Raw genomic sequence first — 18,944 nt, 5'->3', positions numbered from 1 at the left:
AGCTAGAGATTGAGAAGAGGAACAGCCAGCAAATTGTCACTGGTCATTTGTGTATGGACCTCTTTCGTAAGTTATACAGAAACATGAGAAGCTGGGCGCCGGTGGCTCACGCGTGTAATCCAAGCTACTCAGGAGGGTGAGGTCTGAGGATCACAGTTCAAAGCCAGCCCGGACAGGAAGGTCCATGAGACTTTTATCTCCGATTAACCACCAGAAAACCAGAAGTGGCGCTATGGCTCAAGTGGTAGAGCACTAGCCTTGAGCTGAAGAGCTGAGGGACAGGGCCCAGGCCCAGAGTTCAAGCCCCACAATCGACAAAAAAAAAAAAAAAAGTAAAGAAAAGAAACACATGAGAAATGGTACCTATCCCTCCCTCAATATACCACATTGTATCATCCAACAAACTGTCTCCAAGAGCCTCTCCAAATACAGAATTAATTATAATGAATCAGGGTGGTTGAGTTGCAGGGTTGCCTTTGTCCTTCATGTGTGCATTCATCAAGAATGAAGCCTATTTCAGTGATTGTATGTTAGCCTAATTTGGTAAGCTGTTACTCTACTATTTGAAATATTCAAGCATACACAGGATATTTTGGAGGAAATCAGAATCGATAGCTGACTTTGAATAACTGTCACCCATTGGAGTGACTGTCTTAAGAATTCCACTCTTGACTTTCTTAAGGGGCCTGCTGATATCTGTCTGGATGCCTTTAATACCTAGTGATTGTCATCTGAACTGGGTATGGATTGTTGATATGCTTCTCTTCCTAGGTCTGGCGGGAATTTCCTGACCGACTGGTGGGCTACCCAGGTCGTCTGCATCTATGGGACCATGAGATGAATAAGTGGAAGTATGAGTCTGAATGGACCAACGAGGTGTCCATGGTGCTCACAGGGGCAGCCTTCTATCACAAGGTAAGGGATACAGGCTGGAATAAGGGACTAAAGGTGGCTGCACTGAGGACCTGGTATACATTTGATCTGGCCCAATATAATTTTTCATACCTGTTGCCAGATTTAAGAAAAACTTCTACTCAATGGGCTTAGAAATGTTATACTGTGTGATAGCTCTTTTAAATATGAAAATGCAAACATTGACACCAAGAAAATGAGGAAACGTTACTTATAATTCTAAACTTAGAGGTAGCTATTACTATTTCTAGTATTTTTTTCATATTGCCTTTTGTTTACTTACCTCTTCATGCATCCACAGGCATATATTCTCATTAGCCTGCCTTTTCCATATATTATGAGCCTTTCTCATGTCATTAACTTTTTTTCATAGTTACCTCTTAGCATGATTGGTAACATGTCACTTTGTTCATGCTCTATCATGTGTAACTATTACTCTGTCATTAAATATTTTGAAGTTTCTATTTTTTGCTACTTTAAACAATGGTTAGTATTTAATGCCTACATAGGGATTAATATCCATTGTTGTAATCATTATGATAGATTTCTAGAAGTAGAATTATATAAAAGGAAATGAGTGTTTGGGCTTTTTAGATACATGTCTGTAATTTTTATATTGCTAGTCACAAATTACATGATGAAACTATGTACAACATATGTTTAAAAATTAAACTTAGCTGTTTTGATAAGTAAAAATGAATTTTATTTTCACTTTGATTACTGGTAAGGTGACAGTTCTTTTGTATGTTTGTTAGTTTATGACAGTTCCTTTTGTACTTCTGAGAACTGTTATGTCAAGTTTGACTCTATTAAGGTAAGATTGGAGAATATGCTTTTGATTTTAGAAAGTTTGGTTCTTCCGGGGAGCATATGGTTTAATTGATCTGGAATAACTTGTCTGTCATCAGCAGTGGCTTTGCAATTGACTGGTACCAAGAGGACATACTGGTTAATTTACCTTAGCTATTTTATATCTGTTTCTTGCCACTAGCTTGCTACTGCTGTTCTCATGTTTGTCATGACCGTAGATCTAGACATGCAATTTGGTCTTAGTAAAACAAAATTTCCACAATTGTAATTCTTGAAACTTATGGCAGTAGACTTTGTACCCTTATTTATATTTGTTTGTATGAATTTATGTATTGCTTTGAGGCTTTTTTTGGGGGGTCACTGTATAGCCCAGGCTCCCTCGAGCCTATGATCCTCCTGCCCTCAGCCTCCCAAATGCTGGGGCTGCAGATATGAACCACCACACCCAGCTAAAAAAGGACATACTTTTATAACTCATTTTAACTCAGTATTTCCTTTTATCTTTTCTACTGCTGTAGCCTTGTGATTAATGTCCTTAGGCCAAAACTAGGCCTCTGTGTATCAGTGAAAACAAAGTTGAATTTTAAAATTTTTGTCTCACTTAACAGTATTTTAATTACCTATATACTTACAAAATGCCCGGGGATATCAAGAACTGGGTAGATGCTCATATGAACTGTGAGGACATCGCCATGAATTTCCTAGTGGCTAATGTCACAGGCAAAGCTGTCATCAAGGTAAGAGGCTCCGCCACTCACTGCTTTGCCTTCTTTGATGTAGCTCTATTCTCTGATCCTGAGGTTCTTATCATTGTAAAAGCAGTATTAAATTTGAACACAGCTACTTGAACAACTACATTGCTATAGTTGTACTTAACCTTATTTGAAAATAAATTGATTACTAGCTTTTTAAAGGTAACTTTCCTATACATATTAAAAGGTGAATATATTTTAAGATCCCTTTTGGATCCAACTGCTGAAATACAGATCCCGGGAGATGTAGAAGAAGCACATCCTGACCTTTTTCATCTGGATTAGAGCCCATATATAGAAGTGTGTCATACCGGTTCCTATAGGGATCTGCTAGGAAAGATTAGATTCCTTGGGGAGCTTATTCTGGAAGCCTGGATGGCATCCCACTGACAGACATCTCACAGTCTAACAATGTGACTGGGAAAGAGGGCAAGTCACTGTCTTTCTCTAGTTCCCTCCCTGTCTCCCAGATCTCTGAGTGACTCAGTGAACTACTGACTACAAGGAAAATGGAAGGCAGTTTTTAAGGGACCACCAGATTTGCTTTTCAACTTATTCTTAGATGTAGTTGCTTACTATTGACAGTGTTTTCGGCATCTTAGCCATACCTTTATTTGCTTTCTCTCCCTCCATCCTATCTCCATTTATCTGTCTTCATTAGGTTTGTACAGTAGCCTCCCTTGAGTTTGGCAGAAAGATTGCTAGAAGTTTAAGGCTTGGGAAGGTAGAGGGGCAGAGGGAAAAGGATTCAGAGGTTTGGGGACAACTGGATTTTTTTTCCTGTGGAAAGGAAAGAATCACTGAGTACCTTCAAGAGCCCAATGCTCCTCTAGTATTTGCCGTTAGCTGAGAGGAGAAAGATTGCCTATTGGACTAAGGTTACGGTGAAAGTTATGGGAAGCTGTATTTCATCGCCCTTATGGCTGTAAGAACAAATGGTGTTTATACAAGGACCTTGGCAGTGAGAAAACAGTCATTAAACAGGAATTAAGGAGCTTGTCATCACCACTTCTTTCCAGTTACAGAAGGCAAAAGCCCTCCAAGCCTCTTTTATAGGGCCCTTGTGAGTTCTGCTGTTGACTGAGCCAGCCTGAATGGAATGGAGGAGTGGTGAGGTGTGTGTGTGCGTGCGCGCACGCGCATGTGTGTGTGTGTGTGCATGTGCGCGCATGTGTGTGCATACATGCAGATCACATTTATGACACAGCATGACACCATTTTGTGCTTCTCTGGCAGGTGACTCCACGGAAGAAATTCAAGTGTCCTGAATGCACAGCCATTGATGGGCTTTCCCTAGACCAGACACACATGGTGGAGAGGTGAGTGAGTCTCTAAGCACATGTCTGCCCTAGCCTCTGATCCCCATTTCCTGCCTTAGGCCTGTTTATGGGACTTGGTTGGAGATGTAAGGACAGCAGCTGGTAGCCATAGTCACCTCCTTTTGCACTGTGGGAATTGGGTTAGTTCAAGCCTAGGTCACCCAAAGAATTAATTTGGAATGCTACTCATTCAATTTGTAATGGCTGGAAAGGTCTTAAAAATATGGCTGGGCTTAAGCTCCAAAAACCAGATTCCCCATGTGGACCTAGCAGTTAACTATCTACACTCATTTGAGTGGAAGCTGGCTAATCCAAGGAAATACTGGATTATTTCTCAGGGTAATCGCCCCATGCTACAGTAAAAGCTTGTTTAGAAAGAATTAAATCAAACCCACCAGAGACACCTTTGGTGATGTTACTAAAACACCTGCCAAGAACAGGATCAAACACCAAGCTCTTTATGTTAGGAGTGGAGGTTCTCTTCAATAGTCTCTTTATTTCCATCAGTTACTCACCAAGTGTACTGAATGGAAAGAAGTTCTAGGCAGTGGGATAGTATATAAGGACTTAAAATCTTGTACTAGACCTAATAAGTTCACTTGTACCCACAAAGTCCCTAAGCTTCAAAGTTTCTGAATCAAAACTAATTCCTCCAAAAGGCTTCTTCTTAACTCCTTTCTTGATTCAGCACACTCTGACTATTGTCTAGGGACCAAGTGCACTCCAAGAATGTTAGACTAACCTTTTAGAATGACATCTCTAGCTCAGGTTTCCACAGATCTCAAGTACATCTGCTTGCAGAACTCATTTCTGAAATCTGGAAGACATAATAAAAAGCCTTCAAGCCTGGAGGATTTCTTTATACAGAAAGTTTTTTACTCACCCTTGGATTCTTCTGCAATGCGTTATTCCTTTAACTCTAACTAATCTTATATATATATATATATATATATATATATATATATATATATATATATATTTGTATGTATGTATGTATGTGTGTGTATATATATAAAATATATATATATATATATATGTCTTTCCCAAATAACATGACTTTTGTCAACTGTTGATATGAAGGTTTGTATTACTGTGATTTTGGAACAAATTGTCACTGGTGAGCACAAGTATTGCACAATTACAGGCATTAATCTTAACTATCACATCTCATTTGGAAGAGGCACCAATTGTAGTTACCCTGGAGTGTATGAACTGGTTGCTTAAACCTGTCTGTTCATTCAGTGTTCAGAGAAATTCATAGCGTTAAGCTAAGCATTATTGGACTGAGTAGAAATGTGGGAGGAAAGTGAAGGGAGAAAAGTTGACCTTACAGTGACCTTGAGGTTTACACTGAAACATAACAATGCTTCTTTACACTGCTGAGATCATAGCACTTATAGAAAAAAAACTTATCAGGCAGGGAGAGATAGAACAGTCAGCTTGAGGAAACTATTATGGAATCCTAATCAGAGTGTCTAAGGGAGATGTTGAGACTTCTTTAGAAAAGACCCTAGTTGTTATTGGCTTTAATTATGTCAGTTTGTAATTGCTACCAGCAATAGCATACACACAGTTAACACATTTATATATATTTATTTATTTATATATATATACATACATATATATATATACATATATATATATATATATATATATATATATATAAAATGTAATCCCAAGATATTTATGGTAAATGCTCTAAAGGAGGCTCAATGTGGAATATGACAAATGAGGGAAATGGGGACAGTGCTTGCCGGATTGATTATTAGGAATAATTATGTAAAAGAAGTGAACACTTGAAGGATGTCTTCAACAGTTATGAATATCCCAACCAGTGACACTCTGAGCACTATGAGGAGATTGTAGTCAGAAGAACCATGTGGTCAGCAGTGCCCAATCAGCAAGTTCAGGGTTTATTTGATAGACAGTAAGAAATTCAACTTGGCCAAAGCATCGAATTCTGTTGTTATTACCAGACTGCAAAGGGCTTTCTCCTTCAAGTTTTGGAGAGTTCTCCAGGATTTTTGAACAGGGACTACCTTGATCAAAGGATTGCTTTGAAATTCATTTTGAAATAGGGCATTGGGTGAATTAAAGTGACAGGAGAAAGAGCCATTTAGAAGCCTTGAACAAAGCTGAATGTGGGAAAGCAAGTTACAAATTAATTAAGATTTTTCCCCCAAAGGAAAATGTGTCTGGCCAGGTGCCAGTGGCTCATTCCTATAATCTTAGCTACTCAGGAGGTGAGAATTGAGGATCAAGGTTGGAAGCCAGCCAGGACAAGAAAGTCTATGAGACTCTTACCAGTTAACTAAAATCCAGAAGTGGAGCTGTGGTTCAAGGCTAGAGTGCTAGCTCTGAATGAAAAAGCCAAAAGATATCTCATAGGCCCTGAGTTCTAGTCCCAGTACTGGCACAAAGAAAAGAAAGGAGCAAGGGAGGGAGAGAAGAAGGGAGGGAGAAAGGGAGGAAAGGAAGAAGGAAATATGAAAATGAAGAAAATGTGCCAGAACTTTGTTTGCACCTAGATAGGTATAGGGAGTTTGTAGACAAAGAGTCAACAGAGATAACTTAGATTTTGAATTGAGAGAAAGGGTGATACCCTTCACAGTGTAAATAATACAGGTAGGGGAGGAGAGGAAAATCATTGGTGAATTTTTCTACCTTAAACAGTACAATGGATAGGACAAGAGGACAGGAGATTTTAATCATGGGTGAAATTGGAGAAGAGTAAGATGGGTGACTGTGTGGTCTTGCCCTACTATATAGATTTAGACAGCAGGCAGTTGGAAGGAAGTTTAAAACAAAGATAAATGCTTGGCAGTTATCTGCCCAGGGGTAACAGTTGACTAAAGAAAAACCAAGGGTAGACTCAAGAGAAATTATTATGTTTGGGAGAGAGAGAGGCAACTACAGATGAGGCCAGCAGAAAAACAGGGTGTGTAGTGCTTGGAGCAAGAAAGGAGCAGAGACATACAGACTGAGGAAAGGTTTTGGAACTAAGTGGTTATTGGAGACCTTAAAAAATAATGTCAAAGAGTAAGGACGCCAAAGTGTGAATGAATATGAGCTGGTGATGAGGGAGTGAGTGAATGTAAATGACCCGTTGGAAGCATTTACTAGGGAGCGGAAGGCACTCAATTAGCATATCTGAGCAAAATTACTTGGCTTAAAGATTGAGGCACCAGATTATTAAATATAACATTAAAATTGAGATGGAGGAAGACAAGTTTTTAAGTTTTTTTTGTGTGAAAATACCATACAGAGGGGTTACAATTACATGAGCAAGGTAATGAGTACATTTGTTATGAAGCATTGTTTTAAGCTATCTCAGGTAGCCCAAATGATGGCGTTATCCTGTAGACTTGTTCACTTGCTTTATTTTGTAATAGTTCTCTATGCAGAATATATCTTTCCCACAAGACAGGGAAAGTAGTTAGCCATTTTTGCCAGTGTATGACCTTGTATTAAGTTTTGTGGCTCAGTTGGCAATAAGTCCTGTATTTGGAATTCTGGGGCCAGAAATCTTGGCTGCACAGGAAAGTAGTTTTTACCTACAATTCCTACAGTCTGCTGGCTCTTAAAGATCTAGAAGAATCTGTGCTGTTCATTTTGATCTGTAGCTTCACCAAAGCTACTATGGCAGACAATTTGAATTTAAGAAAACATAGTATTTTGATTTGGACCAATTAGTCACCCAGTTATTAGTTTTTAACTCATTTGCTGTTTGATCTAAGGGAACTTGCTTACCTTCGATCTTTTCATCTGCTAAAACAGCAGGGGTATTAATATCTATCAAATGAGCATGTCTACACATAGGGTCAAAAAATATTTACTGAGCATCTTTCCAAGCCATACAGTACGTGCTAGGAATGAACAATGTAATAATTCATTAAAACCTGTAGCACAATTTGGGCCTGGCAATGTTCACCTGTGCCTCAGTTTCCCCAGCATGAAGTCCTAATAGCCTCTGATTTCTTTAGAGAGCCTTAGAAAGGCAAACAGAACGTATAGTCCTTCCTTCCACAGATATGTGAACATATCACATGTAGACATGAGCTCTAAGTGTATCTGTGCCCTTGACTGGAAAAGCAGTGCAGGAGAGCAGTTGCTGACAGGGTTCCTGGACCCCTGGCAGAGCATCTCATGTGGACCACCAGCAACCAGCCTAACTGGATCCCCAGCCAGATGGCCTGTGTTAACAGAAAGTAGACAATGTCATTATTGCTGCCAGAAAAGGGAAGGGCCTCTACCAGGGGATTCGTCCCAGCACCCCTTCCCCAGAGCAGGCTATGCAGGGGAAAAGAACACTTGCCAGAACCTGGAATGGCCTGCACAAGCCAGGCTGGCCCAAGTCCCAGGGCAGCTAGCTATGGCCGTTCCCTACCAGTAGATCTGGTTACAGAGAAGACATTGTCATTTATACTCTGTACGAGACTATGTTGCTGCTGTCCTCTGCCAAGAGCATGGGGCCCTTTCATACAGATTTGCTGGTTCTACACTGAGCACAGTCCAGCTCTGCCGTCCAGAGTGGGTAGCACAGCAACTGGAAAGGAGAAGAATGCCTCCTGTTTATAGACAGAACTGCTGGCAAAAGGAAACTCTTGGTGAGTCTGCCTTGGCTGCCACTGATTTTGCCCTGTGATTTGAAGAGAGAAAGACTGTTGTCCACCTTTTGTCCCTCCATTTCTGTACCCCCCTTGCTCCCCACAAAAGACAGACAAACAAGAAAATGAGACAAAAAGAAAGAAGAAAAAGTGCTGAGAAGGTGGCTCAGTGGTAGAGTGCTTGCCTTGCATGCATGAGGCCCTGGGTTCGATTCCTCAGCACCACATAAGCAGAAAAAAAAAAGCCGGAAGTGGTGCTATGGCTCAAGTGGTAGCCTGCTAGCCTTGAGCTGAAGAGCTGAGGGACAGCGCCCAGGCCCAGAGTTCAGGCCCCACGACCGGACCCCCCCCCCCCAAAAAAAAAAGAAAGAAGAAAAAAGCCCTGTTATCCAGTGTCTAGTCCATACCTCCATGCTAGAACCCTTCAATCTCCTCATAGGCTTGGCTGCCTGCCAGTATGAGAAACTCAGTTACTGCAATCAGGAAGGGTGCAGTGCCTACAGCCAATGCAAACCTCGGGTTCAAACTATCTCTGCAGCCATGGACAAGTTACTCAACCTCTCTGAACCTCTTTTTTTTTAAAATCTATAAATATAAACCCAACTTTCCTTCAAGAAAATGGAGGAGGAATACTTTAGGAATCAGTGAGATGTGTATGCAAATTACCTGGCACAGAGTAGAGGCTCAGCAAGGCCCTCACATTGGATCCTAGAATTCTTAATACATAAATCATGTCATCTCATTATTAATACCTTAGCCTCAGGAGTCAGAGCACCTGGTTGTTCGGAGCTTTGCGCAGGTTCCTTAGGCCCCAGGCCTGGGTCAAACCCATGAAGATGTCAGGCTTTGCTGTTCCTCCAAAGACACTGTGAGGTGAAGTGACTGTGTGTCTTAGTCTTCCTGCTAAAAAATGGGCCCGAGAGAGGGACCCGACGACCCCCCAGCGTCACTTGGAGGAGACAGTGGGTTATCTGGACATGAAATGTGCTTAAAACCAGCTTGGAGCAAACAGTAGACATGGTGTTTTATTCATGGCGATGGATGACGCTATTAGCTAAAGCCTCAAAATGAAATATCAATAAATGTTTTCAGAAACAATGATCACGAGAAAGGAGTTGATAATGACAGTCTTCTTTATTAAAAATTCCTTCCTAAAGCCAACAGCTCTAGAGTAGCTCTGTTGTATTGATTAGAATAGTCTGAAGCCAGGCTTACCGTAGTGTCAGGACCACAGACACTCAAGGCCTGTCTCCGCACCGGATTCTGCGTGGAGGATGGTTCTGTCTGATTCATCTGTCTTGCTGCACTCTTGGGTGCCCAGGACTGAGCCAGGAGAACGAGCCAGCACTGACCTTTCTGAAATCTATCCTCCAGGGCCCACTGACTTCAAACGCAGTTTCCTCAGGCTTGTTTTCCTCTCTGGTCGGGTGCTGACGCGTCCTCATTACCCAGCTGTCACACTCAGTTGGCCTGATTGACCTCAGCCATTCCCCTCACAATGAGGGGGGCCCCTGGTAGGGTGAAGGGAACTGGCCTCCCCTCCTCCAGGAGCTCAGTGCTCTTGGCTCTTGCTGCTGATTCTAACATGAAATCACCAATTATGAAAGCCAACTTGTGTGAGCTGGGACTTTGTCTGAAGAGCCGTGCAAGCTAGCAGAACATTTCCAGACATCATTTCTCTAGATGTTGTGAAGAAGGTGTTCATTGTTTGAAGTCCAGGGTCTCTCTCCCTTACCTGCCTTTGCCGTTATCTTGGTCTAGGGGTAAAACCTTCCCTTCTGCCTTTCTAAGGTCAGCAAGCCAGGCTCAAATGCAGGTAGCCTTTTCCTTCCCACCCTCTGCCTTGTCTTTGGCTGGCAGAGATGGGGTTAAGCTAATCCACCTGGGTTTGAGGCCTGCTAGTGCTGGAAGAATGACTGGAATTTGAGGGGGAGGGGCAGACACCCTGACCTGGAGGCCCCAGGCCTCCCAACAGCATCCCTGCTTCACTTTCTTGCACCAAATGGAGTGAGTCAGGGACCCTAGGTCACCTCGTTTGTCACTGGCTTTTCCAGAGCCTGGCAGCAGGCTGGGAGTATTTGTGTTTCTCTCATTGACGGTGAACAGCTTCTCAATGTCTTCCTTTTCTCCCTGTGCTGCCCTCCTCCACCAACCCCACAGGTCTGAGTGCATCAACAAATTTGCTTCTGTCTTTGGAACGATGCCCCTCAAGGTGGTGGAGCACAGAGCTGACCCTGTGCTGTACAAGGATGACTTTCCTGAGAAACTGAAGAGCTTCCCCAACATTGGCAGCTTGTGAAGTGTGTCATGGCTGGGGGCCTGGGTGATGGCTGGACAGAGGAAGAGGACTGGACCTCCACCACCCCTGCTAATGAAGAAGGAGGGTTGGACAGTGGAAGGTAGCCAGCCTCTACCTCGGTGGCAGGCATGTGTCCACCTAGCTGCATTCCCAGGAACAGAAGCCCAGAAAGCTACATGAGCACCGTGAGCCAGCAGCCCACACTGCATCCTCAGTGGGCACTCTGAAGATGCCCAGGGAAGGATGCCTTGAACCCAAGGCAGTGTCTTTCGCTTGCAGTCCATTGACTGAGTCCCTCCTGGGGAGAAGCCCGCCAGCCTGCCCAGATCCTAGGAATTGTGGCTATAGTGCTTCCAGTCACTTCACTTCACAGTGTCTTCAGAGGATCAGCCAAGCCTGGCATCTTCATAGGTTTGACCCTGGCCTGGGGCCTAGCGAGTGGGCACATGCAAAGGAAGAACCCCGGCTGCTGAGCAGAGCCTGCCTCTCCCTCAGTCACTCCTCTTGGCTTTTATTTTAAAATGATTAAAATTATTTTTTACTCATTTTCCTACTGTGGTGTAAGCACTGATTCTTTGTCATCAGAGGAACTAGGCTTTTTCTGTGTATTTCATCCTGCCTTTCAGTCAGGAAGACTGATGAGTACTGTTTATATCAAGCATAAGAAGGGCCCGTGTCACAAACACTGAGATCACTCGAGAGCCCCCAAAAAGGCCCTTCCTGACAGGGTGCAGTCCGTGTTCATCTGTGCACTCAGGGAAAACAGAAGGCCACTGATAGCCATGCGGCTGAGTGGCTTTAGCCCATACCATGTTGTAAACGTTGAGGGCTTTGTGACTCCCACCCCCACCCTAGGGGATGCCAAAATTTCCTTCATTCTTTTGGTATAAATGTAACATTAGCCAGGGAGGTTCTGGCTAATGTTAAATGCTGCTAGAACAACCACTTCGCAACAGTTGCCGGTGTATTTAAATCATTAAATTTCAGCATTTAGTAATACTGCCCATGTGTGAATTATACCTCTTTAAGCCCAGTTGATGAACAAATCTACTCTGGCAAATGTTAAATGTTATGGATTCGAAACAGATTTATCTGGCTCTAATATTAAGATTAGCCACAGTTTGGGCTTTAGCCATAACATATGTCCCCAGAACACAAAATACATAACAATTTGCTTAGAATATGGATATAATTATGACCCCAGTTGTATGCCAATGGAAGTAACTCACACCCACCACCACTCCCCATTGTTCTGTAGAGTGACCGGTGCCTGTGCTGTGGTCTAGCAAGTCCCTTTGCACATGTGCCCACCCATCAGGAAGCCAGACGACTATGTTCCAGAAGGAGCAGAGGTGAAAGCGGAAATCCTGAGTTTTGTCTTGATTCATGTTCAGGAGTGATTGGAACTGTGGGCTATGGCTGCTGGAAGGGTATAAGATAGCATCACACCCCGCTTCTCATGTGGCCCATGCAGACATCAGAGCAGGGATTCCTTCAGTGAATTAGCACTGCACGCACAGGTACTTGGTGAGTACTTTTGACCTAGAGACTACATATGAGTCAACAGCAGACTCTGAGACAGAGTCTGAGAAGGCTCTGTCTTATATTCACAGTACTGCGAAAGGTATAGCCGAAACCAGAGAAAGAGATTTTTATTGTCACTCGGGAAGCTGGCAGGAAGTGAATTCCTTTACTTCCTTGGAGGCCACTGGCCTGTTGCCAAGATGAGGGGTGTGGCCGGGGAGGGCAGTGAGGTCTTACAGTGCCCCATGTACAGCTTTCGCCTTCAGCTTGGCCCTCAAGTTACTCGAATATCCTTTTGCTCATCACTGACTATACAGCCCTAGCGGCTGTTTTCTAATCCAGTTCTCCCTCCCAAAGTTTAAGAAAATCATGTTGTTGCTTTTCCTATTCTTTGACTTTGGAAGAACTCTAGCCTGAGAGTGCTGGGAGCCCAGGGAACATAAGGCTTTGTCTCTCAGAGGAGTCATTGAACCTTAAGGACATTTAAACTCTACTTAACATACTTCACTATTTCCAGAAATATCAGGATGAGATCTTGCAACATAGCATAAAGCAGCTTGCATTGTAGACATTTACATTATAAGATACATCTTGGGAGACAGACTTCAAAGGTTCTTCTGGGGAACAGGTGGTCCAGCCACAGTAGAAAGGCAGGATGGGAGCCCAACAAGCATTCAGGGACTCGCGGGGCAAAGGACAACCCTCTGAGCCCCAACCAGAAAGCCCCAACTATAAGCTTGGGTCAGGACCATCTGCCCTTGGCACATACAGCTTGATTTCAGAAGCAGAACAACAATGCTAATTAAAATGTCATGTTCTGGCCTACAGCAGACAACAGCTGGTTCTAGATTAAGAAATCATTTTTAAGCAATTACATCCTACTGGCCTGTAGAGAAGGCAGCCTTGAACTGGCCCTGGCATGGCCCAGCATCCCACAGCTACTTACTACCTTTGCCCAGGGACTTTAACTGGCACGGGCCTGCTTGGAATACCAGGCTCAGAAAGACTTCATTTTCTTTCCTGATTAACATTAGATAATTGTCCATACTTTACCATATCTCACACATGGTTATGTCCAATCCTCCCTTTCTGGGGAAATTCACGAAGGAAATAGCTTTCTTTCAGAATCTGCTCAGTGATGCTCTGATGTCCCCTCTCTGTTCAGCGAGTTAAGAACTGAGCACTGAAAGCCTCATCTGCATCTGCTGTATTTATGGGGAAGGTGACCCCATGGGGTGGGGGGAACAGGAACTTATCTGGAAGAGGCAAGCTCCATGCTCCCTGGCTGAGGGATTTGCTGAGGATTTCCCAGCTCCAGCTTCTTCCTGGGGTGCCTATTAGACAGACCTCGAATGGCAAAGAGGCTGCAGAGTCCATATCACAGAGACAGAGGCAGCTGAAACAGGATTTGGGGGTATAAGCACAATAGGCTGAAGAAGCAGAAGCCAACTTTGGGAGTGCTGGGTTCTTCCCAGCACTTTGCAGTCAGAAGAGCCTGTTGGGGGCCCTGTCAACACCACCCTGGGGTTGGGGTTCTCATTTGCTTCATGACAGTGGTGTCTTCGGAGGTTGAATGTTTTCCCCTTTCCTTGTGGCCCAGGCAATCAGCTGTAGCAAGAGAAGTCACCACAGGCTGCGCCCAACGAAGCTGTGTCACTGGAGGGCAGAGACCTCGCATAGCCACTTGTTGAGAGGCATCCTTGGCAGGAGGCCAGGGGTTGTATTGTCAGGGGACTCCCATCCAGGAAGACCTGGTGTAACTTGAACTTTCCACTGCAGGACCTGGAAGCAGTCACCTACCCTACAGCTCTGTCTGAGCCCTATGGCTCCCATCTGAGGCCAGTGCTTGCTACTCAGATATTTAGTGTTTGGGGCTCCCATTGTACCAACCATGTCTAGTCAGAACTTCCCTGAGCTGCTCCTGATGGAGCAAAATCAGGCAGGATCCACTCTAACATTACAAGGCTACATTACAAGGCTACACACACACACACACACACACACACACACACACACACACACACACACACACACACACACACACACACATTACAAGGCTACATTACAAGGCTACACACACACACACACACACACACGTAAAGTAGGAGCAGTGAGAGCATCTGAAGTCTGGTACAACTTTCTCAGCCCACACACACACACACACACACACACACACACACACACACACACACACACACACACACACACACACACGTAAAGTAGGAGCAGTGAGAGCATCTGAAGTCTGGTACCCACCTCCACCCAAGACATCTATACAGGCAGCATTATGCTGTGAGTTGGTTTTTTTTTTTTTAAACTGATGCCAGTACTGGAGCTTGAACTCAGAGATTGAGCTCTTTCCCCTAGAATTTTTGCTCCAGGATAGCACTCTACCACTTGAGCCACAGCTCCACTATTGACTTTTTGGTGGTTTCTTTGGTGGACTTTTCCCGCTTGCATTGGCTTTGAACTGGGGTCCTCCGATCTCAGCTTCCTGAGTAACTAGGATTACAAGTGTGAGCTACTAATGCCAAGCATGCTGTGACTTTACCTTTATGTTCACTGTTGCTGTTAGCAATGGGAACGTGGAGAGGGTGAGCCTGGCCCCCTATCCTGACCTCTAGGCCTCTTTCCCTTTCAAGGCACAGCAGAGTCACCAGCATCAGGGTGTGACATTTTGTTTTCTCAAGTATGGAGTCTTTCTAGGGAACTGTTTTATCATGTCTTCCAATGGGCTGTCTCCAGAGCCCCCTGATGGCTTAGACCAGAGCCACCCACCAGGCCTTGCCACCACATGCCCTTCCCCTCAGACTGCGTACACATGGGCTTTTCTTTATACCTTTTTTTTGGGGGGGGAGGGGGGAGTCCTGTCGTGGGGCCTGAACTCTGGGCCTGGGTGCTGTCCCTCAGCTCTTCAGCTCAAGGCTAACACTCTACCAGTTGAGCCACAGCACCACTTCCAGCTTTTTTTCTTTTTGTTTATGTGGTGCTAAGGAATCGAACCCAGGGCCTCATGCGTGCAAGGCAAGCGCTCTACCACTGAGCCACCTTCCCAGCCCCTTCTTTATACCTTTCTACTACTCAAGCTTTGGCTCCTACTGAAAATAACCTCAGGGGGCCTGTGGATTTCTCAAGAGCATGACTGAAGAGCAATCAGTTCTGACCAAGGGGAGGCAGCAAGCATGTCTTCTGTGATCCCCGTGTTCGCAGGCAGTGTCCTCAGAGACCTCTGGTTCTTAGGGGTGTTCTTGAGCTCTGCAAGTAGCCTGAACCCATCTGTGGTCAGGCCTATAAGCATGAATATTTCAGTCCCAACTACACAGGACCCCATTAAGCCCATCTATGCAATGGCAGAGGATATGAGGTTTGCTTATTTCCTCACTCATGCCACCTGCCCTTGACATACCTCTTAGGCCTGGAGAGAGTCCATGTCCCTGGAAACAGAGAATGGAGACCTGGACTAGGAGACGGAACTGGTCTCAGATCTCTCCCTCCTAACCAGATCTTTCACCAGATGGTACCTGGTGAGGCTGGTACACAGCCCTGTTCTGGCCCCTCTCCCTACTCTACCCTGTTACCAGAGAGCCTGGGGGTCTGGATCCTGTCTGGCCCCGTCAGGGTGGATTACCAAATGAGTGGTTCTTTTGCCCCAGTCCCTTTCCTGTGCTATAAATAAGCCCTGTGTTTATTTTCTTATGTTATTGAAATGAGCACTTGTGACTTGGGCCTCTTTTGACGAGTCCAGAGAGCGTCCATCCGGTGCCTGGTAAGGACCCTGCATGGCTGGCTGCTGTCTGAAGCGATTTGGAGTCCTCTCTGTTTTTGGATGTGGCTTAATTTCCATAGAAAGGGCTGCGTGCAACCCTGTATCTGCTGATTTTCAGGTTTCAGCTTTCTGCCAGCCATGCTGTCTGCTTAGAAGTAAAGTTGTGTTTCTCATTAAAGGGATAACAGCCACAATTGAGGTAATTAACGGAAATTGTGCATTGGTGGCAGAGGCTCCGATAGGGTTTCCAATAGTCTTTCTTGGTAGATCCTGAGGGGCTCACCTTCATCTCCCTCCTTCTGCCAGCCCCCGCGCCAGCTCCCTGTCCTGGCTTTCTGGATACAGTCCCAGTAATTTCGCTCCTAAAAGCCTTCTTCTTGTCGCCAGCCTGGTTTGAGATCCTGACAAGCGAGGATTTTATTAACTCCATCTTCTCCGATGCACAGGAGATTCCAGGACTTTTTTTCTCTCCTATTCATACCTTCTGGTTGTTCACGGGCTCTCCATTGGAAGCTATATGGATGAATGTTCAAACCAAGCACAGATTGACACTCGTGCTAGTCTTGTGTCATCTGTTCATCTCAGTGAACAAGTGACCTGGAAGGATGCTGAGATAGAAAGGAAACAGCTGCCCACTGCCACATAGAGGTCTTCGAATTGGTAAACATTCCCTGTAAGGAACATTTGAATTCAAGGCCTCATGCTAGGCAGACATTTTAGTATTTGAGCTACACTTCCATCCCTTGGAGGTTTTTAAGTTACTTTTAGAGATAAGTTGTTATGTTTTTACCTGGGCCACCTTGGGTTGTGATCTTCTGCTTTCACCTCTCATATAGCTGAAATTACAAGTATGTAATACCATGTCCAGTTCAATGTTGTTGTTTTGGGGGGCGGGTCTTGCTAATGTTTTGCCTGGACTGGCTTCAAATCATAATCCTTCTGATCTTGGCCCCTGAGTAGATGAGATTGTAGGCATGCACCACCACACCTAACCTGACTGAGGACTTCTAAGGAGTAAAGGACCAGAAGGATGTAAATTTCTCCTCTTTATTTTTAATCTAATAAATGCTAAAAGGTCCTGTTCCTTTAAGAAATAAAAAGCCTGATGTAATCACTTCATCAGTCGACAAAGTCTCCAAGTGTGAGAGGATGCTGCACTGAGCAGTGAAGGCTTATATTCTAAGAGGAAAGACAACCAGGATGCATAAATGAGTGTCATTTCAAATGTCTGTGAGTGCTATGGAGAAAATAAAGCAGAATATTGTAGGTAGGTAATGACTTGGGCTAAGGCAGCTTATTGGATAGGTTAGCCAGAGGTTGACATTTAATCATGGTCAACATTTAAATGTTGAGAAGGAGAAGTGAACTGTGAGGGTCTCATACAGAGTGAAGAGATAGCATAAAGGGTCCCAGGTGGGAGTAGGCTTGGTTTATTATAAGCAGACACGAGTCCAACACTCTGTTGACTAATAAACCCATTACATCAATAAGAACCCCTGTGTAGCTGCAGTGTGTGTGTGTGTGTGTGTGTGTGTGTGTGTGTGTGTGTGTGTGTGTGTGTGTGTGTGTATATGGATGTATAGGGAGAGGGGTAGAGGGTGATACTGATAAGCCAGGGACAAATTATGTTAGTGTCCTGAAGACCAGAGGAATTCAAGGTGTTTACTATGGGTGTGATGGAAAGACACTGGGAGGTTTGAAGGAACGAAGCAGAATGTCTGAAGTTAATTGGTAAAAGAAGTTAATCGGGAGCCTAGGGAAGACGGTAGCAGCAGTAGATCAATAGCAGCAGAACTGATGTACAAGTTGTTTGGGGAGGTAGAATCTATTAGATTCCCTGATGAATTGAGTAAAGGAGATGAAAACAGTAAAAAACAATTCACAACTAATGCCCTCTTGAGTGATACTATTAGCTAAGATATGGCAGACAGAGCAGAATGAGAAGAGGGAAGTGTTGACAGGGAATATGAAGCGCAGTACCTTAGACCCATTACATTAAGACATCTATTGGACACATAAGGTCAATGTCATTTAAATAGTTGGATACTTGGTACTCAGGAGAAAGTTAGGATTAAACATATAGGTGAGGTTTAAAAACCACAGGGCTAGATGAGATTATCCAGAGAGTAAGAATAGGTAAAGATGAGAAGGGACTGGGCCTGAGCACTAGGTTACTTTACCTTTTGAAAGAAGAAGAAAAGGAATTGGTAGCAAATTAGGAAGAAAAATAAGGAGGTTTGTAAGATAACCTGTGGCAAATTACATATGCACACTGTAAACTCCACAGCAACCAGTAAAATAGTTTTAGAAGTCATAGTTAATAAGGCAGTCCTAGGAATAGAATACCAAAAATCTACTTCATTAAAAAGAAGGCAGGGAAAGAAGGTAAAAAAGGACAAATGAGAAACAAATAGCAAGATGGTAGACTTAATCCCAAGTATATCAATAATTACATTAAATGTAAACTGACTAAACACTGTAACTAAACTACAGAGATGGTAAGAGTGTGCTGTGCTTTGACTATATCCTTCAGAAATCCTTGTATTAGAACATTAGTTCCCAATGCCTGAGTGTTGGGAGTCAAGGCTTAATGGATCCACTCTCCTGAATGAGTTAGTGCCATTCTCACAGGAGTGATTCTCATAAGACTGGGTTGTTATAAAGGCAAGCTTGAGTCTCTCGACCATTCCTTCTACCAGATACCAGCACCATGCTCTGGGAGTTCCCAGTATCCAAAACCATGAGCTAAATAAACTTTGAAAAGAACAGCCCACCTGCCAACACCATTGCTATAGGGACTCAGTCCCAATACAGGCGTCAAAGGGAACATGACTTTCAGACCTTGTGATGCCCTGCCCCTCTGTATGCTTAGGATCAGTACCTCTCTGTCCAAATCTGCCCTGAAGCTGAGGAGGTGAGGTGAGGGCTGTCTTCCTGTTGCATCCTTCCTTGGAC

At 44.0% G+C, this 18,944-nt stretch overlaps 1 protein-coding gene across 2 annotated transcripts in view; it reads left to right on the top strand.

The window, feature by feature from the left end:
- The window catches only part of Ext2 (exostosin glycosyltransferase 2), a 123,511-nt gene extending 112,267 nt beyond the window's left edge, over positions 1 to 11,244 (top strand). For both annotated transcript variants that reach the window (XM_070032538.1, XM_070032539.1), the window contains exons 11-14: positions 772 to 915; positions 2,331 to 2,459; positions 3,711 to 3,793; positions 10,561 to 11,244. In XM_070032538.1, coding sequence (XP_069888639.1) covers positions 772 to 915; positions 2,331 to 2,459; positions 3,711 to 3,793; positions 10,561 to 10,699 — 495 coding nt within the window. In that variant the 3' untranslated portion in view covers positions 10,700 to 11,244. The remainder of the gene's footprint in view (positions 1 to 771; positions 916 to 2,330; positions 2,460 to 3,710; positions 3,794 to 10,560) is intronic.
- The last annotated feature ends 7,700 nt before the right edge of the window (positions 11,245 to 18,944 follow it).

This window comes from Dipodomys merriami, unplaced genomic scaffold, assembly GCF_024711535.1.
Source record: "Dipodomys merriami isolate MVZ:Mamm:240054 unplaced genomic scaffold, mDipMer1.0.p SCAF_21, whole genome shotgun sequence".
Lineage (NCBI taxonomy): Eukaryota > Metazoa > Chordata > Mammalia > Rodentia > Heteromyidae > Dipodomys > Dipodomys merriami.
This window is presented reverse-complemented; position numbering and strand designations above follow the sequence as displayed.